Here is a 21,577-nt window from a genome sequence, read left to right on the forward strand (position 1 = left end):
AATCTAGAAGGGTATTTTATTTTGAAGCATTTTACCACTATTAATTCATTATACCTTCTACCCTGCCTTAGCATAAGGGATCCAGTGTCATTTACATATTCTTTAGTGGTCACCCATTTTATTTCTACAAATACCACAAACACCCCTCCTTCCAAATTCAACTTGGTAGCTTTCATTCAATTAGGAATAACATCTCTTTCCCCTCAATATTCTCTGAATTTTCTTATAAACTTTATTTCTCTGGATACTGAATGTGCTTGAGTTTCCTGTTGTGAAAGAGAATTCCTGGAAAGAAGCTGTATCTTTAGTGATTGATGTAAGTTATATCTACACATGCTGACTGGGGAGTTAGAACTTCAGTGATAAGAAGATGATGGGATGTTGCAGATCAAGAACCTAATTACAATTTATGTTAGCCTACCTTTAGCCTACAAGAGAAAGCCATTCCTGGCCCAGCTCTGTGTTGGAACTGAGACTAACAGATAACAAACCTTTTGGAATATATTAAGTTAAGATTCCCTAGATCCCACCAACCAAAGCCCCATGGACACTATCAGATAGCATCAGACACTTATAGATGAGCTTTCTCTTCTTAGCTGTACCTTACTTTACTGATATTTCTACCAATGTATTTGAAAGGCGTAATTATTTATGACTTTGTTGTTATGTCGTGATGCTCTAAAAACTTCATGAAACCATATCTACATTTGAGCATTAATTTGGGTCAGTATGAATCTATGTTCCCCAGCCATGCTCATTAATGTTTGTCTCCAGAATAAAATATCACCTATTTTACCCTTTGACGTGGGAGCTGTGTTTGTGTATCAACAATGTGAGAGGCTTAGAAGGATGCACATTGTGTAAAAGACACCCTACTTCTACATGCTGACATCCAGTAAGACCAGTACTATTTGCTGAAGAGGCTTTTTTTTTTCCACATAATTTGAGAATTAACAGCTGGGTCTTTGATTCAATTCTATTGATCCATCTGTCTGTTTTTATGCCAATAACACATGCAACGAAAGCTCCAAGGAATCTATGAGAATGACCCTTGCAAAGACTCCTAGGAATGAGGAACATGGAGCCTGAACTAGCCATCTTCTGTAACCATGTAAGGCCTCAAATGGAGGGATTGTGACACCAATCTAGCCACAAAAAAAGTTTAACTTACAATTTGTCCTTCCTGCAAGTTCTTCTGTCACCAGAGCCTAGGAAAACTGTCATCAGAGAGACAAGAGAGACTTCATCTAGCAACTGATGAGAGCAGTTCAGAGTCCCATAGTCAAATAGTAAGCGAAGCTTAGGGAATCCTGCAAAGGAGAAAAAAGGTTATAGGAACCACAGTGGTTAGGGACACCATGAGAATCAACTCTCAAGGTCTCATGGGGGCTTGCAGAAATAGGGGAATAGGGGACCCTATAGGTGTCTGATCTAGGTCCTCTGCATATATTTGAACTAAGTAACTTGGCATTCTTGTAGGATTCCTAATAGAGGGATCACAGGTGGGGGAGTCTGTCTCTGACTCTTTTGTCCACTTTTAGGACCCCTTTCCTTCTATTGGTTGCCTCATCCGGCCTTGATTTGATGGTATGTGCCTACTCTTATTGTAGCTTGCTATGCTGTATTTGGTTGTTGTCCTTGGTATTTCTGCTCTTTTCTGAGCTGAGGCAAAAAGGGGATGGATCTGAGGGAGAGGGGATGTGGGGGTAGATATTAAAAGGAGGGAATGGAGGGGAAATTGCAGTTGGGATGTAATATACGAGAGAAGAATAAAAACAATGTGGTTATATATAACAAGCTGGATTTGTGTCTTTCTGGAAACTGAACAGGACATCCCCTCCTGCAGTTTTCAGGGCCATCCTTTTTGTCTGGGCCATCTGTGGTAAGTGGCATGCAGTGCTTTTCCCTGGTGGGAAGGAAGTCAATAGGCTGTATTTTACAGTGACAGCTCAGCCATTTGACTTGAGCCTTATTACACTTGATGGCTACCTTCAGGAATGCCATTTTCAATTGTTTATTTTTTCAAACCTCTTGTCAGTTCAAACTAGAGAGAGCAAAAGGAGAACCCTGAATTTACTAATGTGTACCCAGAATATGGAAAACACTTCATCAAACATGTATTAGTAAGGAAATGCACAAATATTTACTGCATGCCAATTAGGTGAAAAAAAAGCGTCATTTCATCAGTATGAGTGTGCTTCAAAAATGAATATAAATGATATAAATATGAATATACACTAATAGTTTACATATGAATATTATTTCTAGGAAATAAGAAACACATATGAGAATTATGCAAATTACTTATAAAAGGAGAGTAAAAGATGCCTACATTATACAATATGGGCAAGATCTATTGATATCACTCCTTTCAGGAAGACAATTCTGCTGTGCTTGTCAAGCACTGGGTGACTTTGTCATCAGGGGTATTCCTAATCTTTTAAGCAATAAAATCTGTACTGAGTATCTTAGTTACTTTTCTATTGCTGTGTTTAGACATCAATACAAAGCAAAATTTGATAAGAAAGAGTTTACTGGGGACTTACAATCTCAGAGGTGACTCCATAGCTATCATAACAGTGTACATGGGAGCAGGCAGGCAGGCATGGCACTGAAGAAGTAGCTGAGGGCTCATGTCTTGAGATAACAGTGACAAGACACAGAGAGCTGACTGGGAATGGCACGATTTTTGAAACCTCAAGTCTTAACCCCAGTGACACACATTCCTCAAGGTCATACCTCCTAATCATTTCCCAACAGTTCTAGGAAGTTTGAACCTAATATACGAACCTATGAGGTCTATTCTCATTTAAACTGCCACAGTCCATTCCCTGGCACTCATCCATTCATGGCTACGATATTTCAAAATGGATTTAGTTTAGGAGTCACCATAGTCTTTCAAAATCGTATTTTTAAAGTCCAAAGTTTCCATTGAGACTCAGAACAATCTCTTACTTGTATTCCCTTGTAAAATATAAGAATAAATTACATACTACTAACATATAATGTCAGGGAATATACATTACCCTTCAAAAAAGGAGGAATTGGGGGTATAGGGAGGAAATATTGAACTAAAGTAAAACTGAAACCTAGCATGGTAAACTCCAAATCTCTTAGGTCTGATACCAAAGGACTTACAAGAATCTGTTCTTCCAAATTTGCCAACTAAAACATTCTTCTCTCTCTTGGTTTTTTCCACACCCTGTAGTCAGCTCTCTTTTATAGATATCGTACATTTCTGGCATATCTAACATCTTTGTTTCTGAAGCACAATCCAGGCTTTACTTACATAGTTCCAGGTAGTATCCTTTTAAGGCTTCCATGTAGGGATTCTGATTCCCCTGCCATGTGTCCAGCCTCTGTGGCTTAGTTAGGGTTTCTATTGCTATGAAGAGATACCATTACCATAGTAGCTCCTATAAGGATACATTAATCGGGGATGATGGGTTATGGTTCAGACATTTACTCCGTTATTATCATGGTGCGAACCATGGTGGCGCAGAGGAAGACTGGAGAAGTTCTACATCCAGATCGATAGGTAGCAGGAAGAGAATGAGACAGTGCATCTGGCTTGAGCATGAGAGAGCTCGAAGCCCACCACTAGCGACACACTTCTTTCAACCAAGCCAAATCTACTCCAACAAAGTCACACCAGTAGTTACACACTGTTCATATCACTCCCTATGGGTTGATGGGGGCCATTTTCATTCAAACCATCACAGAGACTCACCTTACTTACAGAAGAAGATTCTACAACCCCATTGTTCATGTTTCCTTTATGATTCTGGAGCCAGGATCACATGATTACTGCTGGCCAGTTCAGTTGTCACCTTAAAATGGAACTTGGCCCCCATGTTCAATTACATTTGCATAAATTTTCCTTTGTTGCTTCTTTTTAGGAAAATACAATTACTTAGGTCTTTCCTTCCAACATTTTACAAGTTGGAAGCTTACTTGGGTAAGGTCTTTCTATTAGGATACTATTTCCTTTATTCCAATTCATATCAGACTAGCATTATCTCTTTCAGCACAAGCTTTAGTTCCAACATTAAATTTCCTGGTGCTATGTTTTCTTTTAAAACTGTACATTTTATTTGCTTTTTCCCCTATGTGGTGAGTTGAATGAGAATGGTCACCATAGGATCATATATTTCAACATTTGGTACAGGCAGATAAATAAACATTGGTCCTGCCATTGGTGTTTGAAACCCCAAATCCCACATCTAGTGACATACCTTGTCCAAAAAGTCCACACATTCTAACTCTTCCTAAACAGTTCACCACCTGGGTACCAAAAATATTTATTGTTCCATGTAGTCTTTCAGCATTATTACTTCCAGCCTGCTGCCACATTCCCTGCCATGGTGACCATAGATTATTCTCTAAAACTGTAAACAAGCTCTCAATTAAATGCCTTATTTTATAAATTGACTTGGTTGTGGTGACTCTTCATAAAAACAGAACAATAACCAAGACATAATGTGGGATGTCTTTCTGTATATGTGTTGCTTTTATTGGATAATGAATAAATCCTTTTTGGTCAATGTCTTAGCAGAGTAAAGCCAGGTGGGAAATCCAAACAGAGATAAAGGGAGAGTAGGTGGAGTCAAAGAGACATCATGTATCTGCCAAAGGAGACACACATGGAATCTTACCCAGTAAACCACAGAATCATGGCGATACTCAAATTAATAGAAAGGGGTTAAATTAAGATGTAAGCGCTAGCTAGAAATATGGTTGAGTCATTGGCAAAACAGTGTTGGAGTTAATATAGATTATTCAGGTCTGGGTGGCCAGGAAACCAAAGCATATTCTCTGTTTATAAAGACAGCTCACTTGATCTTTCTCATTTCTCTTATATTTCTATTTGCTCTCTACCAGTAGAACTTTCAGTTAAAATAGACTATATGCAATAGCAATAAATAGCTTTGCATTTCAAAATACAATAAAGACTCATTTCATTTTCTGTATATTTCCAGAGGAGTGTCTGTTTATTCTAATTAGCAGGTAATGAAACCAAAATTATACCATATTGCATGAAGTACATATGAGATCACCAGTGTTATGGTGATCACACAAGCCTGGTTTGGTCAGAAGAGACATCAGACAAAGGGCTTTTCAGTTCAAGTGATGATTTAAAAAGTACATATTTTGAAGGTAAAGGCAGTTCACGGTGGAAAACTATATCACAAAATCCAATTCTGCTCTTTGAAGGAAAAAAAAAGACATCAACAGGCAAAATCAAGGAGACACATGCATGGGAAGCAGTTGGTCTGTTGGTAGAATAATAGCAAAATGCTGAATCATAAAGTCTGTTCAAAGTTACCCGTGTCACCCATTGATGAGATAAGGAGGTTATATGAATTCACATACCACTCCCTGCATCTTGGAGATACTCCTAGTTGGCTTAGGACTAAATTCTAATCCTGTTCTAATAAATCAGTCTCCCTGGTGGCTATAGAAAATCTTTTTGATGATACTTAATTTTAAGAAAAATCAAAAGGATATAAAGATACAGTAAAGAAAATAAAGTTTGAAATAATTTGAAAATAAATGACTGATGCAAGTTGGGCTTCAGAAAAATATTACCAGAGAGCATATAATTCATTACTAAAAACTTCCCTGTTAATATAAAAAAGTAGGAAGCATAAATTTAAAACATAAGTAAGAGAATTTAGAAATGAGACTATTAGACAAAACAACAAGGTAAAACATCAATTGTCAACTGAAATAGAAGCAACTGGAGAAGTTCCAGAAATGGATTAATTTTTTTAGAGTTGCTGATCAATGAGATAAAAACCTCAAATATTACAGAATAATGCCCATGTTCTTGGTTATCCTCCAGAATTGGTTAATTACTGAACCCACTACCGCACTGCTGTAGAGATCACATAACTGAGTCAGAGTACATCATCAGTCTGGTACTGACCACTGACAAGCTTACATAGTTCTGGAAGGTGCTATGGGTGCTATAATATGGAAAAATTAACTATCAGTGTTACTGAGCTAGTAACCCTATGAGCTATAATAATGACTGGCAAGATATATCCACTGGTGTAATAGTGGCAAAAATGTCAAAGAAGTAACCAAGCACTTTCTGATAGAATTTAGGGCCTGTTCTACAAAATGAAACCCATACTTGTTATAATTAGTGAGCCAATCACCTATGGATAGATGGGTTATAAACCCTAGGAGAAAACCTACTATTATTATTACATTAAATGAATATATTACGAGCCATCTTGTCAAGATTTATTTTTTTATACTCAAAGACAAATCAATGGTCACTATACCCCCCTCAGAAATTTTATTTGTAGTAGACAGTGATAAGCTCAGATATCCACAACTGATCAAGGTGCAGAGAATCAGAGAATGCAGAGTGCTTAGCCCTAAATAGAACATATATACACCACACCACTCCTCAAATGGCTAAGAGATTCGGTCAGAAAGAGGGATAGAAAAAAAACAGTAAAATCAGAGTTGGAAGATGACTAGAAGAAAAATATGTAGGAGTAAAGCAGTACATATAAAGTTAGTGTTGTGACAGCATTCAAAGCATCTGCGTAAGTTCAAGTCATAGTAAACAGCGGCATGGAAAGGGGAGTTGGTTATACAATCACACCATTAGCTGAGAAATCACTGGCAATTTTTAGCTACAAAATAAAGAGACAGTTTTCTTTAAGATTGTAGCCCCTGATAAGTTAATCATGGTCCAGTGGAAGGCCAAATATCCAAAAGTATTTGGGTGGCACAAATTGGCTTTGAGAGGAGTAAACAATGGATACAAAATTGGATGGATAGGAAATGGAGAGGATGGAGGTGAATCTTGGAAAAATCGAGACAGTGAGAGTGAATATGATCAAGTCACATTGTAAACATTTTCAAAGAACTAAATATACATCTATGTACATATATATGATGTTCTTTGGTTTCTTCTTTCTCTATGGATTTTAGGGGAGTGTCCCTGGCAAGAGTATGACCTTCAGGAATGACATGGCCTTAGATGGTAGCCTAGAAGCAGGGATCCCTGTGGCCTTTGGTGTCAACACAGGCTGTAGACATCAATGTAGACCCAGGCCGTGGTAGGACCAGACATGGTCCTCTGCAGTAGCCCAGGCCCAGATGTCACCATGGCTCTGGGCGATATAAACACACACACACACACACACACACACACACACACACACACATTTCTAAAGGCAAAAAGAGAAAAAATGAAGCTATCATATAAGGACAGAAAGAGGATCATTTTGAAAATCAACATATCCATAAATGTATTGAGTAAGAAAGATAAAAATATAAAAGGATTAGTAAAAACCTGAAGAATGTGTATCATTGGATATGTTTGGAGAAAGAAAGAAATTGAAGAGACTTACTTTGGCAACAGTACAAGAGGAAACATAACATTCTCATGTGAATATAGTTCCTCTGCCTTCATTCCAGGCTCCCAAGTCACAGCAGAGAGGCCCAATTATGTTCTACATCTCTGTTATTCCTCTGCATTGCCCACACCAACAACTATGGGAGTAATGAAGATTATCTCAAACATACTTGTTGACAATGGAGAAAAACAGAACTTATGCTTCAGAGTAATACTCATAGGCTATTTCTAACAGTACAAGGGTAGACATATTGTTCTGCTCCTATGAGTTGACTCTGTTGAAACTGGCCCACTTAACAGTAGAATTACAAAATGATCTTCACATGAACCAACTACTGCAGAATATGCAAGAATGGAACAGTTGAAATCATTTAAATGGATGAAAGCCCAAATGAGAAGGACAAAAGTATCATCTGTGTAATCTTCTAAACCTCAACCATGAAAGCTGAAAATTTATTGTACATCTTTTTGTCTCTTAGAAATGGAGACTCACCACAGACATAATTGCAGGAATTTGGGTTGAGGTCTTTTAGATAGACTTTTTTTTTTCACATGTTTCTATGGAAGAAAATTTCCTCTGTACCCCAGATCCAATTCCCTAGTCTCATCCCCAGCTCTGGAACAGAAACCCATGGAAGCCTTCCCTCTAGCTGTTCCCATCTCCCGTAGATTCCACAGATTTTATCCTACTAACCCCTACATGTATTGCTTTGTCCCAGCCCTAACCTAAGCAGATGCCCCCACCTAACCTGAGGGTCACTCCTGCCAGGGAAACACAAACTGGACATCCATACCTATCCTTCGATTCTTCCAGATTCAACCCAACCCATCTATTGGGCTTCAGCTGAATAGCAGAAAATTTGTTGTGGTCTATCTTTCCTCTCTGACACCACTCCCAAGAGATCAGAAAGAACTTCTCAAACTTGCATTCCTCAGTTCTTCCCATCATCTCAGCGTCCAAGAGCAGCAGGTATACCTTGGGAACATACCGATGGATCATGCTTGGAAAATGTGTTCACAAACAATTTCTTACCACGTAGTACACAGCTACCACACTCCCCTAAAATCCATAGAGAAAGAAGAAACCAAAGAATAGAACATTCATTCAACAAAAACAAAACCAGATATTGTCACCCAGGCTTATAATTATTCCAACCCCAGATACCTAGATGTCAGTGTAAAAAGACAATCAGTCACAGCCAGGACAAAATGTCTCCATTGAATCCCAGCAATCCCAATGCAGCAGACACCATCTATTCTAACATTCTAGCTGAAGGCCGGGAGAAAAATCTAAAAACAGTCTGTGTAAAGATGATGGAGCTCTGCAAAAAGGAAATGAATAAGTTCCTTAAATAAATCCAGGAAAACACAAATAGATTGAGAAAATAAATGAATCCTTAAAAAAAACCCAGGAAAACAAAAACAACTTGGAAAATGAATGCATTCCTTAAAGAAACTCAGGTAAACAAAAAGAAATAGTTCAAGGAAATAAATAAAATTGTACCTAAGAAACAAGCTGGCATGACCATTCTCATATACAGCAAAACATTCTTCAAATAAAATCTAGTCGGAAGAGATAGGGAAGGACACTACATATTCATCAAAGAAGTAATCCACTAAGATGACATTTCAATTTTTAAAATATATGCCACTCCAAACAAAGGAAAACACTTTTGTTAAACAAATATGACAACAGTTATTCATATATTGACCCACACTCACTGATAAAGGGAGACTTCAATTCCACACTGTCACCAATAGAGAGGTCATCTAAACTAAACAGAAAAATGCTAGAGCTGATGGAATAGTTTACCTAAAGAAAAAAAAAGAATATACATTACTCCCTGTGCCTCATGGAAATTTCTCCAAAGTTGACCAGATATCCAGGCATAAGACAAGTTTCAACAACAAGAAAATTAAATTAACTCCCTGCATTCTATTAGAACATCATGAATTAAAACTGGATATCAACAAGAGAAATAATACAAAGTTTACAAACTCATGGAAACTAAAAAATTCTCTACTAAATACAAAATGAATCAATACAGAAATAAATAAAATAAGGCTTTCTATAATACAACGAAAATGAATATCCAGTATATACAAGCTTATGGGATTTGATGAAAATGTTTCTAAGAGACAGGTTTCTAGCACTAATGACCTACATAAGAAACTAGATAGCAACTTAACAGCACACTAAAGTGCTAGAACAAAAAATAAAGAATCAAAACCAAAATCAGTTGATGGCAAGAAATAATCAATCTTGGGGCTTAAATTTAAAAAATTGAAATGAAAAGAACAAAACGAAGAATCACACCCACTCTCAACGAGCTGGCTCTTTGAGAAAATCAGTAAGATCAACACATCTTTGTCCACATGAACCAAAAGTCAGAGAAAGAAAATCCAAGTTAACAAAATAAGAAATGAAAAGAGGATATAACAATAGACACCAAGGAAATGAAGAATATCACAAAAACATATTTTAAAAACCTGTACTAAGACCAAATTGGAAATCTAAAAGAAATGGATAGTTTTCTCAACAGATACTGTCATTTCTGCGGTCGTGAGAAGTAAACTTCAGAGCTCTACAAACCCATGTAAGGGTTTATTAGGAAAGGGCAGGGGGAAGGGGAAGGAAATGCATTGACCAACAGTCACCAAGGCTCTTCATGCCTAGCCCTGGGATGGCCTTGGCATGGATATTTATGCTTAAATATTTTCTGAAAGAAAAGCTCTGGGATGCAGGTAGCTCCTGAGTCTGTACTGTGGTCCATGATCAATCAGTTACTGCACTGGAGTCCTGAAATAAATTTTTTGTTTATTTTTTCGAGACAGGTTTTCTTTGCAGAGCCTTTGTAGTCCTGGAACTTGCTCTGCAAACTAGGGTGGTCTCAAACTCACAGACATCTGCCTGCCTGTGCCTCCCGAGTGCGGAGATAAAAGTTATGCACCACCACTACCTGGCTAATATGTCCTGCTCTGTGGAATCTCTTGTACTTTCTCGCGTTGATTTGTAACCTCTGACCACAACATCCAAACCATATGAAGACTCAACAAAAAATGATAATTATAGACCAATTTCTCTTATGAACACAGATGCAAAATAATCTCAAACTGAATCGAGAAATACATCAAAATTATTCACCATGATCAAACAGGCTTCATCCCAGAGATGCAGAGATGGTTTAACTCTGAAAATCAATAACTGTGATCCACTATACGAGCAGGCTGGAAAAAAAAAAAGCACATAATCATCTTATTAGAAGCAATAAGGGCATTTGACAAAATCTAACACACTTTTATGATAAAGGTTCTAGAGACTTTAGTGATACATGGGACATACCTAAACATAATCAAAGTCATTTTACAGAAAGCCCATAGTCAACATCACAATTTAAATAAAGAAAAACTCAAGGCGATTCTACTATAAGCAGGTCTCCATACCTATGAAACACAGTACTTGAAGTATTCGCTAGAGCAATAAGACAACTAAGGGAGACCAAGGGCATATAAATTAGAAAAGAAGCCAAAGTACCTATATTTGTTGATGATATTATAGTATACTCAAGTGATCCCCAAAAGTTCACCTTAGAACTACTATAGATGATAGACATTTTCAGTCAAGAATATAGACATAATTAAATCACTGCTTGGCCTATTAGCTCTAGCTTCTTATTGGCTGGCTCTTACATCTTAATTTAACTCATTCCTATTAAGTTGTGTATAGCCACGTGGCTGTGGCTTACTGACAAGGTTCTGCCCAGCATCTGTCTCTGGCAGGGCTCCATGGTTTCTCACTGACTCCACTTTCCTTCTCCCAGCATTCAGTTTAGTTTTTCCCACCTAGCTTCATTCTGTTAAACCATTGGCTAAAAGTAGCTTCTTTATTAACCATTAAAAGCAACACATACACAGAAGGACTTCCCACACCCGTGGGGTCAGTTAAATATTGTACAGCACATCTTCATACTGGAAGAGAGATAATTGATACATAGGTGAGCTTCTTCCAATGATCAATGTACTTTACAATGATCAATACTGATCAATGTACAATGGCTCTTAAAATATGCATGTATATGTCAAATATCCCTGAAAAGATACACAAGACACTGACAACCCTGCTACATAGGGAACAGAAGAGCTGGGGAGCAGGTGTACAGGTATGGAAAGGGCACTACAGAATATAAACTTTACAATACATTTTAACTTTTTATATTTATTAATAGGAAAAGGCACATGGTTTTGTGACCCATAAGTACCAAAAAAATACAATGATAAAATTTAGCAAAAGAAAATGAATACAATGAAAAAACTGAGGTTAAAAAAATCATCCTTCAGTTCCCTTTTCTTTTTTTGTCAGTAAACACACCCCTTCTTTTGCAACAGCCCCATATGTTTCTATCAGTCTCTTACTCTGACCTTAAACCATAATATTTTATGTATCTCAGATGGCATCTTTACCCTTTCAATAATTTCCAGTCAAAATGATGTTGGCTTATCTCATATCAACATGTTCTCTGTGCAGTTTTAAGACGTGGGTTCTGCAGAAATCACTATATAAATTTTAGAAAAATATCAGAGTAAAACTACACCCACAAAACATTTAAAATCATTTGAGTCAATCATAAGAAGACAGATACCCTTTGAAAAGTACTTTAAACAAATTAAAACAATATTTCTGTTACTGGAAAATTTGAATGTGTGTTACTATCTATTTTTTCATTATACTAAGGGTTATTTAGCTTAACAGAACTTTGTCAACAGATTAATGCACAAATGACTCCTTTACTTATTTCTTCATTTAATTTATTTCTTAAATTTTCAGACATGTGAAAAGTATTTATAAAATTTCCCATTCCCTCTTCTTTCTTAACTCCTCTCATGTCACCCACACTGTTCTCTCCCAAATTCATGGCCTCTCTTTATTGTTACACAAACACACACACACACACACACACACACACACACACACACACAGTAAGTAATATGCACAATAGAATGTAAATATATAAGGTCTACTTGGTCCATTTAGTGTTGCTTGCATGTATTTGTTTTTAGGGCTGACCACTTGGTAGTAGATAACCATGTAGGAGGTTCATCCCCAGGAAAGACTAATTCTCTGTCTGAAATAATGAAAGGAAACCTATATGATAGGATTACTTCAGAGAATTAAAGGTGTGATCTCCAAAGAGTGCACTACAAAAACTAACATTGAACATAAAATATGAATGCAGTCCTTTTAAATTACACACTAAACAAATGTCAAAACTTGTAATAAGATATCGACATTTTTATTACTTGCTTAGACTCCTAAGTTAGCATAGTTGCATAGAAATTATGAATAACAATGCATACTACTAGAAAACACATGCTTTTTCCTTAAGAGAATACAGTCACATGATTTGTGAGTCACTGTCATGTAAAAAAGAAATTACACACATGATAAAAAGACACAGTGAAAAGCAGCAGCATATGTCATGAATTTATACTGAAATACCATTGAATCATCTGGTAAGTTATTTAGCAGAATGTTAATAGATAAGAGATTCTTAATCATAGGTTTTTAAGTCAGGAAAGTTAGCACCTACCCCCAAACGCATTTTTACACATGAGGAAATCTGAGGTCCAGTGAAATTAGAAACAGTCTCTGTGCTTCATGGCTAGCACATAGATATGCAGCACAAATGTATAGAACCAAGACTTTCTGAATATTCATTTTTATATGATAAAATACATGGAGACATATGAACAAATATATATTTAAATATCTACAGAAAATATGCATATATGTATATCTACTCACACACATTATAATGGAGTCTTATTAAACAGCAAGTCAGTCCTGTTTTCTCACAATTTTGTGATCTATTCATTCATATTGTATAGTTGGAACCCCTGCTCCCTCGTGCATAAGCTGGGAAACCCCATCTACTCTACTTCCCCCAACCCCACCTACATTGAGAAAACCATGAACAAGGGAATGGCACCAACGTACATACCAAGGGACTTAGCTTTTGATGATGCTTAGGTACAGTTCCAGTTTCTGGCTGGCACATCAACACCCCTTGCTTAATGTTGATAAAAGTTCTCTGCCTTAGTTTAGGTGTGTGTCTTCTCTGGCCTTGTTCTTTGGGACCTGTGGATCCACTAAGGAGCTGCGCCCAATAAATCTGCATTTATCTGTTTTTTTTTTTTAATTTGGTCTGATCTAGCATTTTGCATTGGCAGAAACCTATTTCATCCTTATTTTTTCCCATTTTCAGTCTCCCTAAACATCACATTTCATTTTAGAAAATTTTAAATAGTAAATTCATTATTAACACATACATTTTAAATGCTAATCAGAATGAATAATCTTTTTAAATCTGTTACTGTGTTTTTACCCATTTCCTCTAAAAGAAACCACCTAAAGAAACTCTAAAATGTATTGTTCTCCTGTGACTTTTCCTGGGAGATAAGAACAAACAAGTGTTCATCCTAGACAGGGCCCTGATGAACACACTACTACTACTGAAATGGCACCAAGCTTAACTCAGTGAACAATAAATTTACTGAGTTGCTTCCAGAAGCATGGGTGACTCAAAGGGAGCTGTATTGCTACAAGGCTCACCCAGTGTGAGAATTATTTACGAAAGCTGTGCCTCTGGAGCTCTTTGCTCAATTTGTAAGTCAACTCTGTTGGTCAGATTCTCCTTTCCCAGCCAAATTTTATTGCATATGTAACCTTAGGCTGGTCTTATGAATGTTGTTTCCTGAGCTTTGTATATTTGGCTTATTTCCTGAGTCCTTAGAATCCTCCCTTCAGGTTGGAAAATGTCGATTCAGAGGAAATTGCTACTTAAGACTATTTTGTACAAATAACCCCCTGAGATCAACTAGGACAAAAGATGGCTAGCCTATTGTAAGAAAAGAAAAGAAAAGGGAGCTGGGACAGGAATGGGTGATAACTATTGATTTACAAAGATACAAAGTCAGAATGATACAATCATTTGTTTTGCATATGTGTGATGTGCATGTATTGCTTTTCATGTTATATCTTAAGGAAAGGACTGTCATCTGAATACAGAGCTCAAAGTCAGAGTTAATTTAGCTAGGTAATATCTTATGATTGATAGTTTTACAAATGTGCTGTCATGCATTCTGTGGGCTCCGGGTCTCTGAACTTATATTTCCTCCTTGCGGAACACTTTAGTCACAGAGCCAACTCCTCAACCTTTTATAATTCATTCTGACTGGATGATAAAAATGCAAAACTGTGGAAACAATCTTTCTCCTGGTGTCAATAACTTGAGTTTGTACCGAATTTTCTCTTGAACAAAACCAAAATCATGAATTTGACATCACATCTTTAATAAATACAGAGAGATTGAAGGTATTCAGGGAATCCAAACATTTTTGGGGGGGGGCGAGGGTTCGAGATAGGGTTTCTCTGTAGTTTTGGAGCCACACAACATTTTTAATATCTTGATGATACCTGTATATTTCTTTCACAGTATGTACACTTTGAAAACTTTGAGCCTGCACTTATCTAAAGAGTGGTTCATAACCACTGCTGTGACACTTAGCCGTTTTGTTCTAGAGAAAACTAGCATGTAGACCGCGTAGTGGTGGCGCATGCCTTTAATCCCAGCTCTCAGGAGGCAGAGAGAGGCGGATGTCTGAGAGCGGGTCTACAGAACTAGTTCCAGGACCGCCAGAGCTACATAGCGAAACCTTGTATGGGGGGGAGGAGGGCGGGGAGAAAGAAAGAAAAAGAAAGAAAGAGAGAGAGAGAGAGAGAGAGAGAGAGAGAGAGAGAGAGAGAGAGAGAGAGAGAGAGAGAGAGAGAGAGAGAGAGAGAGAGAAAGAAAGAAAGAAAGAAAGAAAGAAAGAAAGAAAGAATAGAAAGAAGAAGAAACGGCAGAATGCACAGAATTGCTATAGGTAAGCCCTTGGATAAGAACATATTAAATGTAGTCTTTGATTCTTATCAAGGTCCTCATGTCAGGACCTTAGTTTGTGTTAGTCAGGAAACTTACAGATGTATATTTCTACTTCTTAGATAGTGAAATCAAGACTTTCAAAAAGTAGTCTAAAACACAGTTCTTAAAACACCAGGCTGACGCTGCCTGCACTTTTAAACTTCCTGGTTTCAATCTCCAAAACCTTCTGGGGCAGCGGCAGCTCCGCCCAGTTCCGCCCACATCCTTGCGTGGCGCAACTACATTTCCCAGAAGCACTGAGGTGCTACGCCAGCGTGATGCTTTCCGGCAGCATTTTACGTCAGTTGAAAGCAAAGGCTCGGCGACGGTGCCCTCTTCGGACATGGGGTCCTCAGTGTCCCATCACGTCGAGTATGCCAGGCCTCCCCCCGCGACCCCACCTGCGAAACCCGCTGCGCCAGCTTCCGACGCACAGGATTCCTCTTCTGCAGACTGCTGGAGCTGTCGCTTGCTTTCTGGGTCTGCGCTCTTCGGGGCGGGCGTCTACGTCTACCTGCTGGGCCAGAGGCCCATGAAGCGGGGACTCCCAGTGCAACCAGGCTCCATAGCGCAGATGGTCGTCGGCGTCTGTGAGCAGGGGGCGGGCGCTGCGGAGGTGGGACGTGGTGGGAGGTTAGGGGCGGGGGCTCCTTTCCCAGCACTGTCCTGTAAGAGAGGTGCACGAGTGATCTACCTTTCAGCCATGCGGTGGTTTTATAAATGGCACATACGAAGCGCTGAGTAAACTAAAATGCAACACACCAAAGGCATTGGGTTTTTTTGTTTTTCTTCAGGTATCGCCTGTTTTGGTGTAGTTGTCCTGGCGGACCCCAAGAAGTCCCATCAAGTTTGAAAGTACCAGCAATTAATTGTTGTATCCAGTCTCTGGCCGCGCGGCAAAAAGAGCAAGCATTGTGTTGGTGGATATTCTTTGCAGACGTGGGCAGGGATGCACTTCATTATAGAACATGCCAAGAAGACTGTGACAACATGAGCTGTCATTCTTTGGTCATGGATGTTTACAACTTTCTCCCCTCAGGTTATCAAGGGACAAATAAATCCCGTGGAAGCAAAAAATGGTTCAGTGTCTTGTCCAAGGAGATTGTGTGTAGTTGAAATTATACTGAAAGATAACAGTTTTAAGAAGATATTAAAATGAAGTAAATGATAGGCTAATAGTAAAGTAAGCTATTTTATTATTATAGTAAATAGTCCTTTTTACTTTTGTAATTGTATCAATAGCTATTCCCAACCAAACCCTGGATAGCTACATGAAACTAGATTTCAAAATTTGTCTTGCTCTCCACAGTGTCTGTAAACCCTTCACCGAGTGATAGCTGCTGATTTATTTTGTTGTAAGCCTTGAGACCAACCCTGTGGGTTTGCTTTTATGGTTCATCAGCACAGTGATGGAACGAAAAGATTGTCTTCCTGGTTGTGTCTTTCACAACTGAGGTAGTTCCAAAGAGGTAGGGGTTGCCTTTACCCACCAAATGTGACTACAAAGTAAAAGATGTAAATATCAAAATATTTGAGAAAAATTCAAAAAGAAAATCTGTTGACGGTTCTTCCCAAAGATATTATAAGTATTTTAAATTGGAATTGGGATGATTTTGAGATATAGACATAAGAGAAATGTCAAGTTGTCAGGTCTTGGTTTAGGGGGTTTTCTCTGAAATACTGAGGTGTCTGTGCAAAGGTATGTTTAGGTGGTTCTTCATAGTAGAAAGATACTATTAAATTCTGTACCAAGAAGTAAGTTTTGGATACTATGTTGAACAAGTATTTTACTTTAGTTTTTGACAGTTTTATACATGTATTTAAAATATTTTGATCTTACCTCACTTGCCTTTTTTTAAAATGATCACTAAGATTTTTGTTTGTTTGTTTATTTGTTTTGTTTTTAATGACCACTAAGTTTTATTAGGATTGCTTGCATAAGCATAGGTAGGAATCTGGACTACAATAATGAAGTGAATGATTTTTTTTTCTTTTTGGCTTTTGGGTACATCTGAAAATTATGTTTACTCCATAGTTACTGTAACAGTATCCTGATTTATTTATGTCTTAGTTTTAGTGGGTTTTTTGCTTGTTTTTCTCCACCTGAAACAAGCTATGCTTATATAGGAAAAGAAACATCAATTTAAAAGAATGCCCTTATCATATTGCCTATGGGCAAATTTGTGGGGCATTTTCTTGACTAGTGATTATGTGGGAGGGCCTAGCTCACTGTGGGTATTTCCTCTCCTGCACATAAGACAACATGATGAGCAAGCTAGGGGGAACAACCAGTAAGCAGCACCCTGATTCAGTTCCTGCCTCTGACTTTCTACCTTGGCTTCCCTAATAATGGACTATAACCTGTAAGCCTAATAAACCCTTTCCTCCCTAAAGCTTTTGGTTGTGATGTTTTATCATAGTAATAGAAACCCTAAGATGAATAGTATATTTGAAATTACTGTGTGTGTGTGTATGTGTGTGTGTGTATGTGTGTGTGTGTATGTGTGTGTGTGTATGTATATATATACTTTATTTTAAAATGCTGTTGATAAAAATGTTTCTGTTCATCTTAACCTTTAGGACATCATGTGTTTGGGGGTTTTGTTTTCAGTTTGTTTTCCTGAGGATGAGCTTGCTTTAGTATTTATGGCTGCTAATTGCCCAGGATGGTAAGTACTGAAAGTTGGGTGACTATAGTTTTTCAGAATGGAAGTTTACCATATAAATGACTCTTTACATCAAATAATTTGCTGACGCAATGCTGTTTGATAGCATCTTACTAAAAGGATAACTTGAAGACTGGGAATTAATCTCATAAACCCTGTAGCTGTTTCATCACCTAAGCTTGTAAGAGAGTCTCAATCATTTATTGACATTTAAACCAAGTTTATAATTCTTTACCAGTATTTCCCATCTTGAGTAACACCTTTCTTTGGTCATTCATAAGTAGAGACTCTAGCCATTAGAAGTTTGATCATGAGATGAAAGCAATTTTGTCACATTTTCAGGTTCTACTTTTAGTGTTACTTACTATTTTTATACATCTTTATTTACTATTTCTATTGAAATCTTGAACCTCTTAGAGTCACCAGGAAAGGATTTCTCTACACTCATGTTAGTGTTGGTGTTTTGGCCTCCTCTCATAAGTCATTAAGTTCATCATGGTGTTTAAAAATTGTGAATTGTTTTCAGTGTACTTTGCAAGAACCCATCAGAGGAATCACTGTGGCATCTATCGCATCTCATAAATAAGAGGTGAAAGTCCAAGTAGTTTTACGTCTTTCCTAGAGTTTGTGGGTTGCCAAGTACATTGTCACTAAAGAGAATCTAGTTTTGTATCTTTTTATGAACTCGCTTTCAGGAAACCTCAACAGTGGACTTAATATATCCAATAAGCTATGTTACAGTTGTGCAGTTATCTGGCTATGTTCCATTTATAAAGGAAGGAGTAGGTGTAGCATGAATTTTAAATCCCCTGCAATGTTCAGAATGGTAATTAAGTGTTGCCTTAACTTTAAGGTTCCTAGCTTTATTACCCCTAATGAGAATCAGCCTATGTAATGAAAAAATTAAAAATGCTGCAGAATTCTCAGCAGCAGCAGGCAGCAGAAATGCTGCAGGTCCCCAAGCGGTGGTAGTGGGCCATGTGGCGGCAGGCAGCCAGTCCCAGGCAGAGATGGCTGACGGTCCCAGAGCAGTGTCTAGTCCCCGGCAGGGAGACATGTTAGGCAAGAGACAGACGGATAGGCACGACATGTAGAGTGAGGTTGGGTATTTAATGGTTATGGAAGGGAAGGGAAAAGGGCAAAGAAGGGGAGAGAGAGAGGAGAGGCAACCTGTCTCTGAGAGAGTGTGAGAGAGAGCCTAAGACTGCAAGCAGGAAGGGAGTGGGCATGACTTGTCTCTTAAAGGGATAGAACAGATAATTAGAGCCTATGCTTTGAAGCTTTCACATTTTGAAGGCTGACATTGTTTTTTTCTGCAGCTATGAACATACTGGATAGCATCATTTTTCAATATACGTGTATGTATTGAATTTCTTGTTTAATGTAACCACTGTCATCAGTTATTCTAGCTATATCTAAGGATCTTGCATTAGCTTCCATAGTAGCACTTGCTATTTCACCTTGCAGTTTTATGTCATGGATATGATTTTCATTAAATCATAAATGTCTCCTCACTTTAAATTTTTCTTCTGAAGATTTCTTATCCATCAGGATTCATAGAATTGAAGAGAAGGGTAACGCCTGGTTCTGGCTTAGATTTTGTCTTAGAGAAATGTAGCTGCTTTGGTCATCTGCCCCAGTGATAAAACTTTCATCAAATCAGCAACAAGGCTATTTTTCTTTCTTAAGTTGCAGGACTAACACTTCATTTCCCATCAAGAACTTTACCTTTGCATTCAAGGTTAAGCTTGGCTTAACATTTGTTGTGTGTTGATCTAACTTTCTGCCTATTGGGGCTTTCCATATGCTTTCCTCATACAGACTGGTCATTTTTAGCTTTTAATTAAAGTGGCTGTTATGTGACCCTTTTACTTTAACAGTTAAAGATTCTGAGGGTTGTGAAACCAGTTTCAACATTGTGTTTCAGAATAAACAAGCTGGGGAATGGAGTAAGGTGGAAAGAGATGTGCAGTGACTGGTTTATGGTGCAATCTGAAGCACATCTTTCAGTGAAATTTAAGGTGCTTCAAACAATTATTGTCATAATACTAAGATCAAAAATTATAAAATATGTAATGTAAACTTAAAGGGGCTGGAGATGAAACTGGTTGGTAAAGTGCTTGCCTGCCATGCAGGGAATGTTAGGTTCTGTCTCTAGGCACTTGATTACCTGAATGTAGTATCATGCAACTATAATCTCAGCAAGGTTCAAAGTCATTGTTGGATATGTAGAGTTTGTACCCAGTCTGGTAAACAAGGACCCTGTCTCAAAACTATGGGGTAGAGATAAGAGAATCACCAGTTGTAGCACAAACACATTAAGTTAGCACATGCTATTGGAAAATTGCATGCATAGACCCACTCAGAACAGGGCTGCCACAAACTCAGTTTGTAAAATCAGTGTAAAGGCAAAAGCTATTGCACATTTGTTAAGAACATGTACTGCTGCTCTTGCAGAGGACTGGAGTTTGGGTTTTGGCACCAATATCAGTTTGTTCCAACTTAAAATTCCAGCTCAAAGGGATCTGAAGCCACTGAGCTCAATGTGTGCCTTCATATGCCATACATTCTTTAAAAGTGTAGTGTCTGTAAATTAAAATGAAGAGAAAAAAGATATCCTGGGTCATAGTACCATTTAGATATGTTGTCACTGAGCTTGTGTCCTTAAATAAGCTTCTACCCAGTGAACATCCCTAATCAATACATGTATTTGTTTCTTCCCCACTTGGAGCAATTTAGTTGTCTATGAAGAAAGCATTGTCCTTACAATCCTCACATAATAAGCCAAAAAAAAAATGTAGAGCTGGGTAGTGGTGCATGCCTTTAAGGCAGAGGCAGGTGGAACACTGGTTTTGAGGCCAGTCTGGTGGTCTACAAGAACTAGTTCTAGGATAGGCTCCAAAGCTACAGAGAAACATCGTCTCAAAAATAAATAAATAAATAGCTGTTAGAATTTGTTTTAAGTGTTCCTTTAAGTTTTAAGAAAAGAATACTTCAAAATTTGAAGTACCAAGCAGTCATTTCAGTTTGTTTTGGGAATATGTGATCTTTACAAAAGACCCCCCCCCCCCGTCATTTCTATCTTTCCTCTTTCTGTCTGTCCTTCCTCCCCATTTTTCCCTCACTTAAGTTTATCTCCCCCTTTTGGGTAATACTAGGATACTAGGTAAGAAAAACAGGATCTGTGGTGGTTTGAATGTAATTGACCCCTATAAGCTTATAAAGTGTGGGATTATTAGGAGTTATGATTTCTTTGGAGTAGGTGTTGCCTTGTTGGAGGAAATGTTTCACTGTGGGAGTGGTCACTGAGATCTCATATATGCTTAAGCCATACCCAGTGTCTCAGTGTACCTCCTGTTGCCTTTGGATAAGGATGTGAAGCTCCATGTCTGTCTGTATGCCACAATAGCGCACCATGATAATAATAGGCTAAATTTATGTAGCAGTGAGCCACCCAATTAAGTGTTTTCCTTTATTAGAATTGATGTGGTCATGGTGTCTCTTTATAGCAGTAGAAACCCTAACTAAAACAGAAGTTTTACCGGGGACTGTGATATAGCTGTGATAGG

The 21,577-nt window shown here is 37.9% G+C and overlaps 1 protein-coding gene across 1 annotated transcript; it reads left to right on the forward strand.

Moving 5' to 3' along the window:
- Positions 1–15,631: 15,631 nt before the first annotated feature.
- Dmac1 (distal membrane arm assembly component 1) lies at positions 15,632–17,735 on the forward strand. The gene is made up of 2 exons (XM_048452975.3): positions 15,632–15,932; positions 16,137–17,735. The coding sequence occupies exons 1-2, from the start codon at positions 15,686–15,688 to the stop codon at positions 16,193–16,195; spliced, it is 306 nt and encodes a 101-aa protein (XP_048308932.3). The 5' UTR covers positions 15,632–15,685; the 3' UTR covers positions 16,196–17,735.
- The last annotated feature ends 3,842 nt before the right edge of the window (positions 17,736–21,577 follow it).

The sequence above is a fragment of the Myodes glareolus genome, chromosome 3 (assembly GCF_982192425.1).
Source record: "Myodes glareolus chromosome 3, mMyoGla1.1, whole genome shotgun sequence".
NCBI classification, from domain to species: Eukaryota; Metazoa; Chordata; class Mammalia; order Rodentia; family Cricetidae; genus Myodes; species Myodes glareolus.